The sequence below is a fragment of the Pteropus alecto genome, unplaced genomic scaffold (assembly GCF_000325575.1).
Source record: "Pteropus alecto unplaced genomic scaffold, ASM32557v1 scaffold52, whole genome shotgun sequence".
Lineage (NCBI taxonomy): Eukaryota > Metazoa > Chordata > Mammalia > Chiroptera > Pteropodidae > Pteropus > Pteropus alecto.
In genome coordinates, this window is record NW_006433941.1 from 3032179 (window position 1) to 3045858 (window position 13680).

Sequence of the window (13680 nt, forward strand, 5' to 3'; positions counted from 1 at the left end):
GAATGGAAAACAGAGACCCCAAGACTGGCCCCTTGGTGTCCTCAATTAAGCTAGAAACCCATTCCTTTGTAATGAAGAGCAGGGAGCAAAGTACCCCTGTCACAGATAGGAGCTAGCTAGAACATGGCTTAGCAAGGCTCCAACAGGGGCAGAGGGCATTGGCACCTCTGCCCTTCCAGATCCATCTGACAAGAACCTGTTCTTTGCTCTTAGAAATGTCCAGTCTATGGCCATGCCACCCTGAACGTGCCTGATCTCATCAGATCTTGGAAGCTAAGCAGGGTCAGGCTTGGTTAGTACTTGCATGGGAGACCACCTAGGAATACCAGGTGCTGTAGGCATTTAAAAAAAAAAAAGAAAAGAAATGTCCACCACCAAACCACGGGACAGCATCCCTGCCCGCGTCCTGCCCAACTCCAGATAAGTCAGGGTAATACTAAAGCAGGCCCCAGAGTGGGGGCATAGACCCACCCTCATCATTTCTGAAAAATTTTTTAACATCTTTATTACATGTGATTTTTTTTTTCAGGTTTTTGAGCTATAACTGAGATACAGCCTGCAAAGTTTAAAACTATAGCATGATGACTTACATATGATGTAAAATGGTTACCACAATGAATTTAGTTAACATCCAGTCATCTCATGTAGTTAGAAAAAAAGAAAAAATGAGGTTTTTTTTCAGCTTGTGGTGAGAACTTTTAGGATGTTAAAGAACAAAATTCACCCAAGTAAATTTGAAGATCTTTATTAAGCAATTCATGAATCAGGCAGCATCCCATCTAGTAAATAGAAAGGTGTTTCAATGAGTTGTACAAAATGAAAGTTTTTCATAGGCAGAAAATGAGGAACTAAGATGTTAAAAGAGTAGATTATTTCAGGTAAATTGTCCTTTCCTTAGAGGAAGTCAGGGGTCTTATCAAGCAGATCACCTCACTAGTGCTGACCAGAACATTCCAGACTGAATGGTTTAAAATTCCATTCCTGGAAGAGGCTGGAACTGCAATTAGGTTAGTTATTAAGTTTTTGTTTGGTGATGACGTGGCTTAGCAAAAGTGACTCCATTTTAGCCTCTTTTTAAAATAAGGATCTACTCTCTTAGCAACTTTCGAGTATACCATACAGTAGTGTTAATTGTGGTCATCAGTTTTACATTCTATTCCAGCAATTCTAAAAGTTAAAGAAGTCATCCACTCTGGTTCTTAGTTTCTTCATCTGTAAATTGGGACTAATGATGCCCAGCCTACTTGCCTTGCAGGGATGTGTAAGAATCACATGGGGAAGGCATTTAGAAAAGTTAAGGCTATCCCACTGAAATCGCAGCAAACCCCTACTGGGACTCACCCATCACCCACACACTTCCTGTCCCCAGGATACTGAACTCTGGCAGCCTGGGCTGGGAGCCTCCTTCTCTGGGCTGTGCTGGGGCAACTCCATGTGTGGCTTGGTGACCTAGGGATCTTAGAGCGAGGACAGCAAATGTAGGTGGTGCCTGCTTTCCCTGCCCACACTCAGTGGCCTCCTTGATCCTCAAGGTGGGGTGGGGGTAGTCCCTGGGGTGCAAATGTCATCATTGCCTGGCTTGTGCAAGGTACCAAGCTAGAAGCAGGAATCTCTGCTCCCACCCAAGGACAACAGAAAGTGAGGGGAGGGTTCAAGAAAAGGCAGAAGGTATACGCATGCTCTTTCTCATGTAGTTTTTAGTCCAACACTCTAGGGTAGAAAACCATGTTTATTTCTCTAAAGCAATTTACTCCATTTCAAGCTCCCACCAGCTTGGCTGGTGGGAAATTCAAGCTTAGTCGTGTTTGGAGTTGTGCAAGAATCTTGGGGCCTTATACAATCTAGAACACTTGGAGCAGGGCGCTTGGTTCCTAATCCACACTGGTCACTGCTCTTGGTCAAGCCCTTGAGTCCCTTCCTGGTCGGCAGGGGTCTCTTAAGAGGCTCTCAGCCTGGGCTCTCAGTGTGTGGAACCTCACAAACTCTTGTTCTTCCTCAGGCCTCTGTCCCAGTGGTTTCTGCCACTGCTCCTGACCCACTCAGTGTCCCATGCACCAGGCTCCCTTCCCTCCAGTTAGGAGGACCCATTTGTTTTATTTTGTTTTGTTTTTAATTTTTAATTAAGTTTATTGGGGTAACATTGGTTAATACAATTATATAATTTGCAGGTGTACATTATCATTTATATCTGTATATTCTATTGTGTGTTTACCACCCAAAGTCTAGTTTCCTTCAGCTACCATATATTTGACCCCGTCTACCTCTCTCCTCCTCCCCCACCCCACTAGAAACCACTAGTCTATAGTCCTCTGGTAACCACTAGCCTATAGTTCATGTCCATGAGTCTCTGTTTGTTTGTCCTGCTCATTTGTTGCTTTTAGGTTTATATCCCACATATAAGTGATATCATGTGATTTTCAACTTTTTCTGTCTGGCTTATTTCGCTTAGCATGATTATCTCGAGGTTCATCCATGTTGTCGCAAATGGCAATATTTCATCTCTTTTTATGACTGATATTCCATTGTATATATGTACCACAGCTTCTTTAGCCAGTCATCTATCATAGGACACTTTGGTTGCTTCCATGTCCTGGCCACTGTGAATAATACTGCTATGAACATTGGTGTGCAAATATCTTTTTGGATATGGGTTTTCAAGTCTATGGGGTAAATACCCAGTAGAGGGATTGCTGGATCATATGAAAAATCAATTCTTAGTTTTTTGAGGAACCTCCATACTGTTTTCCATAGTGGCTGTACCCATTTGCAGTCCCACCAGCAATATATAAGGATTAGAAGGACACATTTGATACCCTTCCTCTGTGAGCCCTGGTGGGATTTTCTTCCTGGTGCCTGGCAACTCTTCCCTTCAACCCCACAACTCAGAAACACCCCTAACACAAAGGAATACCGAGGTTGGGTCATCTACAGAAGGTGCAGTAAAAATTACCTCAGAAGCAAGAAAAACCAAATATCAATGCATGATCCTATCACAAAGCAGGGGAATTTACTATGCATGCCGTTTTCAAAGTTTGCCCTAGATGGACAAGCAGCCATGAGCACTGCACCTGGCCAGCAATCCTTGGCTTTGTCCTTGGAGAACCAGAGAGGCGATGGCTGGGGGGCTGTCTTGGGAGAGGGCCATAAACAGGGCAGGCCAGCTCTGCAGAGGTTTGCCTGGCCCCTGGGAGAAGTTCTGTAGATGCTTCCTTGCAAGTTGGGAAACCTCTTCAAAGTGGGGGTTCTCCTCCCTTGCCAGGGCTCTGCTATAAGGCAGGCTGAGCCGCCTCCAGGGGACTGTTCTGGGCATTTGGGTGGGAGTCAAGGGTAGGGCAGAACCGCCCCTGACCTCTGGGCATCCTTCACTCTTACAGGACCTAGGCATGGAGTCAACCTCACTGGACGATGTTCTGTACCGCTACGCCAGCTTCCGGAACCTGGTGGACCCCATCACACATGACCTCATCATCAGCCTGGCCCGCTACATCCACTGCCCCAAGCCGGTAGGGAGGCTATGGTCTAAGGCAGCCAGGTCCAGGGGTGTGAGGCAAGCAACTTCCTGAGGAGAGCAGCTCAGTGTCCAAGGAGGGCTGGTTGACGCAGCCCAAGCCCAGAGAAAATGGGCCCCCACACAGAAGCACCAAGAGGTCAGGCCTGAGGCCGAGCAACCATGGTGAAGGCCACACACTGGCATCATCAGCACAGGTTTTGTTTGGCCCATGAGGTGTTTTAAGTCTTCATTACCAACATTTAAAAATCAGAATATTTCACACAATCATTATATTCAGCTGCCCTTGAAAAATGGAGAGCTCCAGCAACATGAGGCCCTCATTTCTATAGGGCTGGAGCCAGGTAGCCACCCCTGTTATGTGGGGCTGGGGCCACCATGTACAGTTGTGCAGGTTGTGCCCTGCGCAAAGACATGCAAACACAAAAGTGGCAGGGGTTGGGGGAGAGAGGAGGCAATTCGAATCTAGCCCTCTCTCTGCCCACCAAGCCATGGGCGCTGGTGCAGGCAAGACTGTCCACCAGAAGTGGGCTTTTTCTTGTTTGTACAAAGGTGCAGTGTACGTCTAGCAGTGGCCCTGCGTGGTGTTCCCCAGTTTGCCTCAGTCCCCACCACTTCCATTTGTCTTCGCTCTGATGCTGAGTGTCATTTTACAACCACTCACTTTGTTCATATCTACTACCTGCCTGGCTTTGGGAGCTGAGCAAGAAAAGCTCTAGGGATCTCTGGGCTCCACAGGCACTGCTCAGCCCCTTCTGGATGGGAGGGTCTGCCCCTCTTCCTGCTGGCTCCAAGGCCCAGGATAGGCCATGGGCCTTGCTGGGCTCCAGGTTGGCTTCCCAGACCTACCCATCAGGTGCCTGGCAGGGAAGGAGAGGGCTGTGATGGGGCAGCTCAAGGCTTGAGCTTTTCTTTATGTTGTTTTGGTTCCTTCTCTTCCATCCCTCAATTTCCAGCATCTTCCAAAAGAAGTGCTTTCTCTGTGCCAAGGGCAGGAAGCCAGAGCAGGTCCAAGGAGTGCTGGAAGGACACTTCCTCTTTCAGAGAAGGATCTGGGATACGAGTGAGGAGGTGTTTCCCAAGTCCACCCCTTGCTCAGCCTGGGTACAGACTTGAACACTGTCAACTAGGGGGCTGGAACCTTGCTCAGAGACGACCCTCTCTCTGGGGCTTTGTGTTGGTCTTTTCTCTGGCTTCTGGGGCTGTCTGGTGCCAAGACTCAGAGATTGGGGCCTAGCTGTGGAGGGCTGGAAGCAGATTGGGAGCAGGTGTGGGAGCAGGTTGGTGGGGGGATATAGCAGAAGGCAAGAATGTTGGACTCAAATATGCAAAGGTAAGAAAAAGCCAGTTATGAGGGTGGTAGATTGGGAACCTCAAGGCCTAGAGAAGAGGAGCTGGTGCCAGGAGCAATGGGGAACAGACTGGAGCTGGAACCACTCTCTCTGCTCATTCAGATTATACCTGGAGCAGCCTTGGGAAGCTGAGACTGAGGCTGTAGGAGGCTTTGCAGTTGCCAGACCCCTGCCTTTTCTAGAGCATAGGTTTAGTTACCCACAGTGAGAAGGGTGACAGGCTATAGGGTGCTCAAAGCAACTCAATAACAGAAGCATTACCTTCATGCCCATTTTAGAGTTGAAGAAGATGTAGTTTAGGTAATGAAGTGATCTGAGAAAGGTCACACCCCAGTTGAGAACCCCAGGTGGGAGTTGGGCCCCAGTGCTAGACAGGGCACAGGGTGCTTAAGTACCGGGTCTCTGGGCTGTCATTGCTCACCCGGGGCTCATGGTGCTGCGGCCAGCACAGGGGGTCGGGGCCTGTGTGGAGACAGCTTCCCTCCACACAGAAAGGGCCTGCAGGTGGTTAACTGCCTGTGTCAGACACTGGGAAACAGGACAGGGCTGAGAAGGGAGCTGGCCAAGGGTTCTGCTCTGCCATCCATCCTTTCCATCTGGATGGGGGCCAGAGGAGCCATATGTGTGCTGTCTCAGCTCGGGCTGCTATAACAAATTACCATTGACTGCATGGCTTATAAACAACAAATTTATTTCATAGTTTTGGAGGCTGGCAGTCTGAGATCAGGGTGTCGACATGGTCAGGTTCTTGGTGAGAGCCCTCTTCCTGCTTTGCAGACAGCTTCTTTTTCATTGTATCCTCAACGTGGCAGAAAGAATGGGAGCTAACTCTCTGGCCTCTTCTTATAACCCTCATAACCCCAGCTTATCCTAATCACCTCCCAAAGGCCCTACCTCCAAATACCATCACATTGAGATTGGGGCTCAACATCTGACTTGGGGGAACACAAACATTCAGTCCATTGCCCGGGTGTAAACTTTTTCAGATCACTTAATTAGCTGAACCTCATTTTTCTCAACAAAGGTGGGCACAACAATACTCTCCTATAGGGATGTTTTGAGGGTTCAGTGAGATGCTTCTTGAGAAGCACTGGCATGTGCCTGGCACAACTGAACACTCCATGTGCAGAAGCTGAGGTGTAACTAATTGGTGAGCACCAGCCACGTGCTAAGCAGGGTGCTCAGACCTAGCAGGTCAGTTGTGGGACACGGTGGCAAGTAAGACATGGCCCTAGACCCTGGCCCCTGTGGACTCAGAGACTTGGAATCTACCAGGCTGACCTCTGACCCAGATTGCCAGAACCAGCCAGAGGGTTTGGCCCTGCTGGAGGCCCAGGGGCCTGGCCAGTCCTAGGTCTACTGGAATAGCCTCCAGCTGGACTCTGGGCCTCCTTTCTATGCTCTGGAAGCAGCCAGAGAGCCATCTGCAAAGGTATATTAGATCCTCTATGTACTTGCTGAAAAACCTTCCATGTAGCATTGTGTTGTAATTTAAATAAAACCCAAACTCTTTGCCTGGCCCTGCTGGAATCTTCCATCTCATCTCCCACTCTCCACTCTGCTGACTCTGCTCTAGCCACATGGGCCTCCTCTCGGTTCCTGGAGCATCCAGATCCTCTCCTACCTTAGGGACTTTGCTGTCGCCCCTGACCGTACCTGCCTACTCTGTCTGAGGTTCACTCTCCAGACTCAGCCTGAACGTCACCTCTCAGAGGCCTTCTTTGAGTTGTTCTCCCAATCAGCCTCTGTCTCACGCTCTATTTACTTCTTCATTTCACTCACTGGTCTCCAAAATTATCTTGCTTATTTATTTGTTGGCTAACATATTATCTGCTTTCCCCATTGGAAAGTAAACTCCACAGGGGCAAGAGACAGCATCTGTCTGTTCACGGTTACATCCTGCACCAGGCAGGGCCCTGGTAGGAAGCAGGAGACCTTTTCCATTGAGAATTTTTAAGAGTTCATTAAGGGGCTATTTCCAGGGTTATGGGCAAGATAAAGGAAATGAACAGGGGACGTTGAGACCCCCAAACACTAGCAGTAGCAGGAAGTCGTTACCATGCAAGGGGCTGCAGGTGGAAGCTGTATCGCTGGAGCCAAGGTGAGAATGCCTGTGTTTTATATTGTGCATAACAAATCATCCCAAAACTTAAGGGGTTAAAACAAGACATTTATTGCTGTATAGCCTCTGTAGGTCAAGAATTCTGGAGCAGCTTAGCTAGGTAGTTCTGGCTGAGGGTCTCAAGACATTGGCCAAGGCTGCTGCATATATCTGAAGGCCTGACAGAGGTTGGCAGACCCACTTCCAGAATGGTGCATTCCACAGCTGTTGGCAGGAGGTCTCAGTTCCTTGCCACATGGGCTTCCCCATTGGACTGCTTTAGTGTCCTCACATCATCGTAGCCAGTTCCTCCCAGAGAGAAAGCAAGGTAGAAGCCACAATATCTTTTATGACGTAGCCTCAGAAGTAACATACCATCACTGCTGCCATATTCTACTGATCGCCCAGATCAACCCCAAGACAGTATGGAAGGAGACAACACAGGAGGACAAATACCAGGAGGCCAGGATCGTGAGGGCTGTCTTGGAGGCTGGCTGCCACACATACTAAAGCAGGAAAAGAATGAGAAAAATAAATTCCTTGACCTTTCTCTCCTCCTGCCCTTTGATTTCTCTCCCAGTTGTTCCCATTAGCTTAACCCAACTAGGAAACGTGGGCAAGAGGGCTAGGTGATGCCATGTATGGAGTTCAGCCTTCTGAGCACAGAGAAGGGCAAAGAATGGACTGGGAGGAGGGAGTAAGCAGAAAAGCCAGCACATGGTCTCCAGTGCAAAGTAGGCCATGCAGTCAGTATTTGATGAGTGAACGAGGAAGCCTTTGGACATACAGCAGTGGAAAGCTATCCTTACTTGGGTCCTGAAGGCAGCATGCAAAGTTGCCTGGGAAAGTGAAGATAGTGGGTAGGTGTCACCGTCTGGCAGCTGAGAGATGGGGCAGTGCTCTGGCACTGGGACCCCCCCTGGATGAGAGTGCAGATCTGCCTTCAGCATCTTTCTGACAGGTCAGTGAGAGTCCCTCAAACAGATTCTTCTCCAGGGCTTCCAGCACTGGGCAGGTCCAGAGAGGCTGCCGCCCTGACCCACATGCCACCCTGTGGTGCTGAGTCACCCCTGACTTTCGCCATGCCCCTCTCCTGCCTTCTTCCTTTGCCATGGGTGGGACTGAAGAGTTCCAGAATTAATTCTGCAAACTGCCTTTGAGCCTCCAGTTAGGACTGTGCCACAAGTGCCAGAAGCCCACTCAGGCTGCCTCAAAGGAAGGGAGAACATTTATCCTTGAAACTGAGGGGTCCTGTGGCACCCAAAGGCAGTTGAGCTTGAAAGAGGGACTAGAACTACAAACAGTGCAGACATCTCCCCTCTGCTGCCTCCCCCACCTCACCCCGACACCACACTCTTCACTCCTTACCCAGGCTTCAGGGCAGGAAAGAGGGCCTCCTGCAGCTCCAGATTTACAGGTCAGTGTCCAGCCTTGAGGAGTCAGCAGTATATACACTGTCTCAAGTCATGATTCCAAAGAAGGGCTGATTGGCTGTGCTCTGCCAGTGTCCACTTCTGGATCAGTCGACTGTAGCTTTGTAATGGGATCTGGTTGCACAGAAGGGCTGCTGGGCCACAACACTTTCAGAAGAAAGTTCCCAGAAGAGAGGGGCCAGCAGACCATCAGAATGCTGGGTGCAGGGCCCACGGTGTGTAACATGCAGTGCCTATGGTCAGAGCTCCCTGACCAGGGTTGCACAAGGTGCGCATGGCTGCTTTGTACCTGGGAGGCAGCTGTTTCTTGATGCTGAAACCACATGAAAATGGCACTTCCTCCTCGAAACCACATAAAAATGGCACTTCCTCCTCCTTTGCCTCCTCTCTCACCTTACGTCCTGCCCTCTTTCCCCCACCTTCTCTTCTTACGCTGCCATCTCTGGGCCTGTCCTGCTTTGTCCTGTTTTCCGTAGGAGGGCAGGCTGGAGGGGTCTTGAAAAGTGATGGAGTTGAGAAAAAATTAGTAGGAGGGCCTGCTTATGGTTATTCTCTGTGTAAATGATAGAGACACTGTGAACTAACCTAAGTGAAAGATTATCACCAGGTGGGCAGAGCAGAGCGCAAGGCAGGTGGAAGGTTGGGAGCACCAGCCTCAGAGCCTGCAGTTTGATCTTAATACCTCTTACACGTGGTGTGGCTTGCCAGTCTATTCACCTTTGTGCCTCAGTTCCTTTGTTTGTAAAGTGGGAATAACAGCCCCTGTTTCATAGGATTATGATGAGTTCATGCATGCAATCCACAGAGGCGATGCCTATCACACATAGTGGATACTTGAGAAATGTTAGCTGTTGTTTACTTAGTCCAGAGAAGCTATCACTTCTGTGAGGACATTAGCTCACGTTTAGTCTCAAATCAACTCTGTTGTCCCCATTTAGTCCAAAAGGAGGCTCCCCAGTCTCCGAGGTCAGGAACAGCCCTGTGGAGTCAACTCTGTGCCTCACTCTGCGATGGCTGCCCCTTGTGGCAGCACTCGAGCACTGCAGCGGCTGTTTTGCCTCCTTTCTTGTTTCTTCCTTCAAGGCCCGGCTGTCCAGGCCTGGAGGATGGAGGGAGAGCCTGTGACCCCTGATTTTGGAAACTCTGGGAAGTGTTTGGAGGAGGAGCCAAAGCTGAGGAGCTCAGTTTTCAGCTTTGGAGCACGTGCTGTGGGAGGCTGGCAACGTCCTGTCCCAAGGTGGTCCCAGGAGAGACACTGGGCAAACCACCAGATCCTATCCACTGTCCTTGTCTTCAAAGTGGTTCTCCACCTTCGCAGCACAGGAGAATCACCTGGGGAGCTTTGAAAAAAACCCAAACTGACCACCCATTGCTGGGGGTGGCCCAGGCAGCAGTGTTTTTTAAAGCTCTCGTGATTCCAGTGTACGAGTCCCAGGTGAAGAACTGTGGCTCTAGATCACCATATCCATTGTCACCCCCCATTCTCCCTTTGGTCTCTAAAGTTGGCCTTCACCCTGGCCCTTACCATGACTGCTCCCCTCAGAGCCTATGCTGACCAAGCCCTCCTCATTGGAGTGCCAACGACCCTTTTCTTTGGTGCCATGGCTCTGCTTACTTCTGCTTCTCTGACTGTGCGTTCTGTTTCATCATGTCCAGTATGTCTCTCTGCCCCTTTGATAATGTAGCTGTTCCCCCCTGCCATCCCCCTTGGCTCATTTCCTGGCCAGGGGCTTTAATCAGATGCTGATGAACGTGTGCAGCCTGGACCTGTCTTGGGGTCCAGCCCCATAAATCCAATCACATCTTCCAGCTGGAGGTCCCATAGGCCTCTCAAACTCCACATGGCCCCACATGAGCTGGTCATTCCCCCATCCTGCCTTTTCACCTGCTTCTCCAGAGCCTCTTGCCTTCTACCTAGGTTCCAAGCCCAAAGCCAAGACCCCTACTCATCCCTTCCCTGCCCATACCCTCTGCATCCTGTATATCGTCAGTCAAGTGTGGTAGACTTTGTCACTTTCAGCCCTTTCCATGGGCCTGGCAGGGATGCCCCAAACCACACATAAGCAGATGAGCCTGGCCCTGAGTCACCCTCTCTACCTCCAGTCCTCCCCTTTCTCCATCTCCCCCAGTTAGAGGACAGTCTGAAAATGCAAATGTAATCCTGCTGTTTCTCATCCAGTGATTACCCTGCAGCTCCTAAGGTGGAGTCTCTGCCTCTCTCACTACCCATTATTTCCCATCACACACACCCATATGTCCAGGCTTAGCAAGAAATGAAGTCCAGGAATCAAAACATGTCACCCCCAGGGGTTGTAAATGTAGTTTTCCAGAGTGACAGGTAACATCTGCTTCTCAGGCAGGCTTAGGCAATAGAAAGTGACAAGGCTCGTGGAGAATTAGAGGCCAGAGGTTTCCCCTAAACTGATTCCATTCAGTCTTGGGCCTTCCTTGGCCTGCTGTATTCCTGTGCAGGTGTTCACCTTTTCAAACACTCAGCTCCCCTCTTCCTACCTCTTCTGTCTCTCGTCTCCCTCCAAGCCTCTTCTTGCCTATCTATCAGCCCTGGCCCTCTGAGCCTCAGTTTCTTCCTCTGTAAAATTAGGATAATGAAAGCATTTACTATTCTAGGGTACTGTGGGAATTCCTCGCACGTCTGTGTGCACTAATCCAGGTGATAGACGATAATGGCTTGAACTAAAGTGGTAGCCATGGAAGTGGTGAGAAGTGAGGCCCCAGATGTCACCTCTCCCTATACCGCCAAGCCCTTAGTCAAGGGACAGACTAATCCATCTGCTCTTAAAAGCCCAGCTCAAATCTGATCCTGGGCAGAAGTGATCTTTCTTTATCCTACCAGAGTTCCATGTGTTTGCGCTGCTCTTACAGTATAGCAGAGTATTGATTCAGCAAGCATTCCTAGAGAGCTTACTACACGCTGAGGTATATTCAGAGAACTTTACAAGTAATAACTCATTTAATCCTCACAAAATCCCCTGTGAGGTTGGTACTATTATCCCTTCAAAGATGAGGATCAGAGGCATAGAGAGGTCAAGTGATTTGCCTAAGGTCACACAGGAAGTGATAAAGCAAGGATCTGAATCCACAGTTTGGTGCCAAGTTCATGCTCTTACTCATTATGTTGCTTCTCCATGAGCAGTGTAATGATGATAAGAATCAAGCTGGCTTTTACGGAGTGCTCACTCACTCTGTGCCAAGTGCTCTGCTGAGCACTGGTTGTGCGTTAATGGTTGAACCTCACCACACCCACGTTGCTATCACAAGTGGGTTTGCATCTAAGCCCTGGCATTCTAGCCCTTGACCCTGGCACTGGACCCAGATTTGGCAGGAGCACACTTGGCCACTCCCTCTCCCAGGGCTCAATGACTGTCAAATTGACTTCCTTTGGGATGGAGTTGGAAACTCTAGGATCTCTCTGTTGCACACCTTAACCCAAAATATGAGTTTGCTATGGCTGCCATAACAAAATACCACTTAAATAACAAAAATTTATCTCTCACAGTTCTAGAGGCCAGAAGTCCAAGATCAAGGTGTTGGCAAGGTTTGTTTCCTCTGAGGCTTTTTTCCTTGGCTTGTAGATGGCTGTCTTCTCACTGTGTCTTCACATGGTCTTTCCGCTTGTACATGTCTGCGTCCTAATCTCTTATGAGGACACCAGTCACTGGATTTTACCTTACTCTTTAGAGGTCCTGTGTCCAAATAAGGTCACATCTGAGGTATTGAGAATTAGGACTTCAAAGTAAGGATGTTTTTTGGGAGGACACAGTCATAACACCTAGGGTCTCAAACTCAAATGCTAATGGGCCAGATAGGTAACGTAGATGAATGAATTGGGTTGGGAAAAACATGGCCCCTTCATTCTTTTATTTTCCCACTTTTGACATGGGTAAAAGAATCATGGTAAAAATATTTCATTTTCCTCTTTACTGTTGAAATACAAATACAGGGCTCTGTGGTAGGCTCTCAGCCTCTCATAAGGACATTTGTTGGTAGCTGTGTTGTCAGCACCTAGAAGTGCCTGGCATCTAGGAGGTACTCAGTAAATATTTGTTGAACCAGTAAATGAGCATAACGGCTCTGGACACTGGGGAGTGGCAGGGATCATAGTGAATCCTGGCTAAGGGATCAGCTGGTAACTCAGCTCCAGTCAATTCAGATAAGCTGAAATCCCCAATGTCCAGAGCCATTATGCTCATTTACTTTTAAATAAATCTCCATTTTTTTCAATGATAGCAACTAATTCGCAAAACTAAAACCCTGTGCAGATCAGTTTGCAACCAACCACTGCTCTGCTAAGGGCACCCACCTTGAGCCAGCAGATCAGGCCTCCCCCAGCTCAGCCTGGGGGTGTCATGTTCTTCCTTCAGGGCAGGAAGCTGGAGGTGGGGGCCTGGGTCCACCTTACCCTACTCCAGTGACACAGGGACCCCACCCACCCAGTCACCTGTGGTTGCCTTTGCAGGAAGGTGATGCACTGGGTGCCATGGAGAAGCTTTGCCGGCAGCTGACATACCATCTCAGCCCCCACTCCCAGTGGAGGCGGCACCGGGGGCTGGTGAAGAGGAAGCCGCAGGCCTGGTGAGTCATGGTCACTTGAAGTGGGTTTGCCCCGCCTCCCTCTACATCCCAAAGTCAGTCTATGCCAGGCTGGGCATGTGGTGCACAGCACCCCCTCCCAGGGCAGTGGGGTGAAGGGAAAAGCTGGACCTATCTTGGAAGGCTGCCTGAAAGAAGTGAGATTGAAAGGGAATTCAGGAGTGGGGGAGAGCAGCCAGGAGGGCATTGCAGGTGAACATGAGCCATGAGAGGCACTAGAGGCAGGGCTGTGGTCTATGGGGTGGGAGCTGGGGAAAATGTGCCCATTCTGATGGATGGGTGGGGAGGGGAGCATGAGTTTCTAATTCCTGGTGCGCTGAACCCCCCAGTTCCCCTAGGGGGCTCCTGATCCCAGGCTTGTCCCTGGCCCATGCAGCAAGCAGTAAGGATGCTCAAGGAATTTGAAGATTAGGGAAGAGGGCACATGGGACATAACTTGTGGGCCATGACAGGAAGCAAGTGGATGGGATCCTGAAAGGAAGGCTTCCTAGAGGAGGAAGCACCACTGCCTTTCTTGCAAACGACCATGAGGGCAGAGCGCCCTGGGTTCTGAAAGATTAGCAGTGCCTTGATGCTGCTGTGGGCTCATCCTTCCAGGTCCTGTAGCCAGGGAGGGGAAAGACCACCCCTCCACCTACCCGCCACCACCACCACCGAGAAGAAAGCACTGTGGCT

At 49.6% G+C, this 13680-nt stretch overlaps 1 protein-coding gene and 1 pseudogene across 1 annotated transcript in view; both read left to right on the forward strand.

Annotated features, from left to right (window-relative positions):
• LRRC75A (leucine rich repeat containing 75A) overlaps positions 1–13680 on the forward strand; it is a 43943-nt gene that overhangs the window by 26774 nt on the left and 3489 nt on the right. Inside the window, exons 3-4 of the mRNA XM_006908473.3 lie at positions 3375–3503; positions 12872–12987. Of these exons, the coding sequence (XP_006908535.1) occupies positions 3375–3503; positions 12872–12987 (245 nt within the window). The remainder of the gene's footprint in view (positions 1–3374; positions 3504–12871; positions 12988–13680) is intronic.
• LOC112477062 lies at positions 223–341 on the forward strand (annotated as a pseudogene).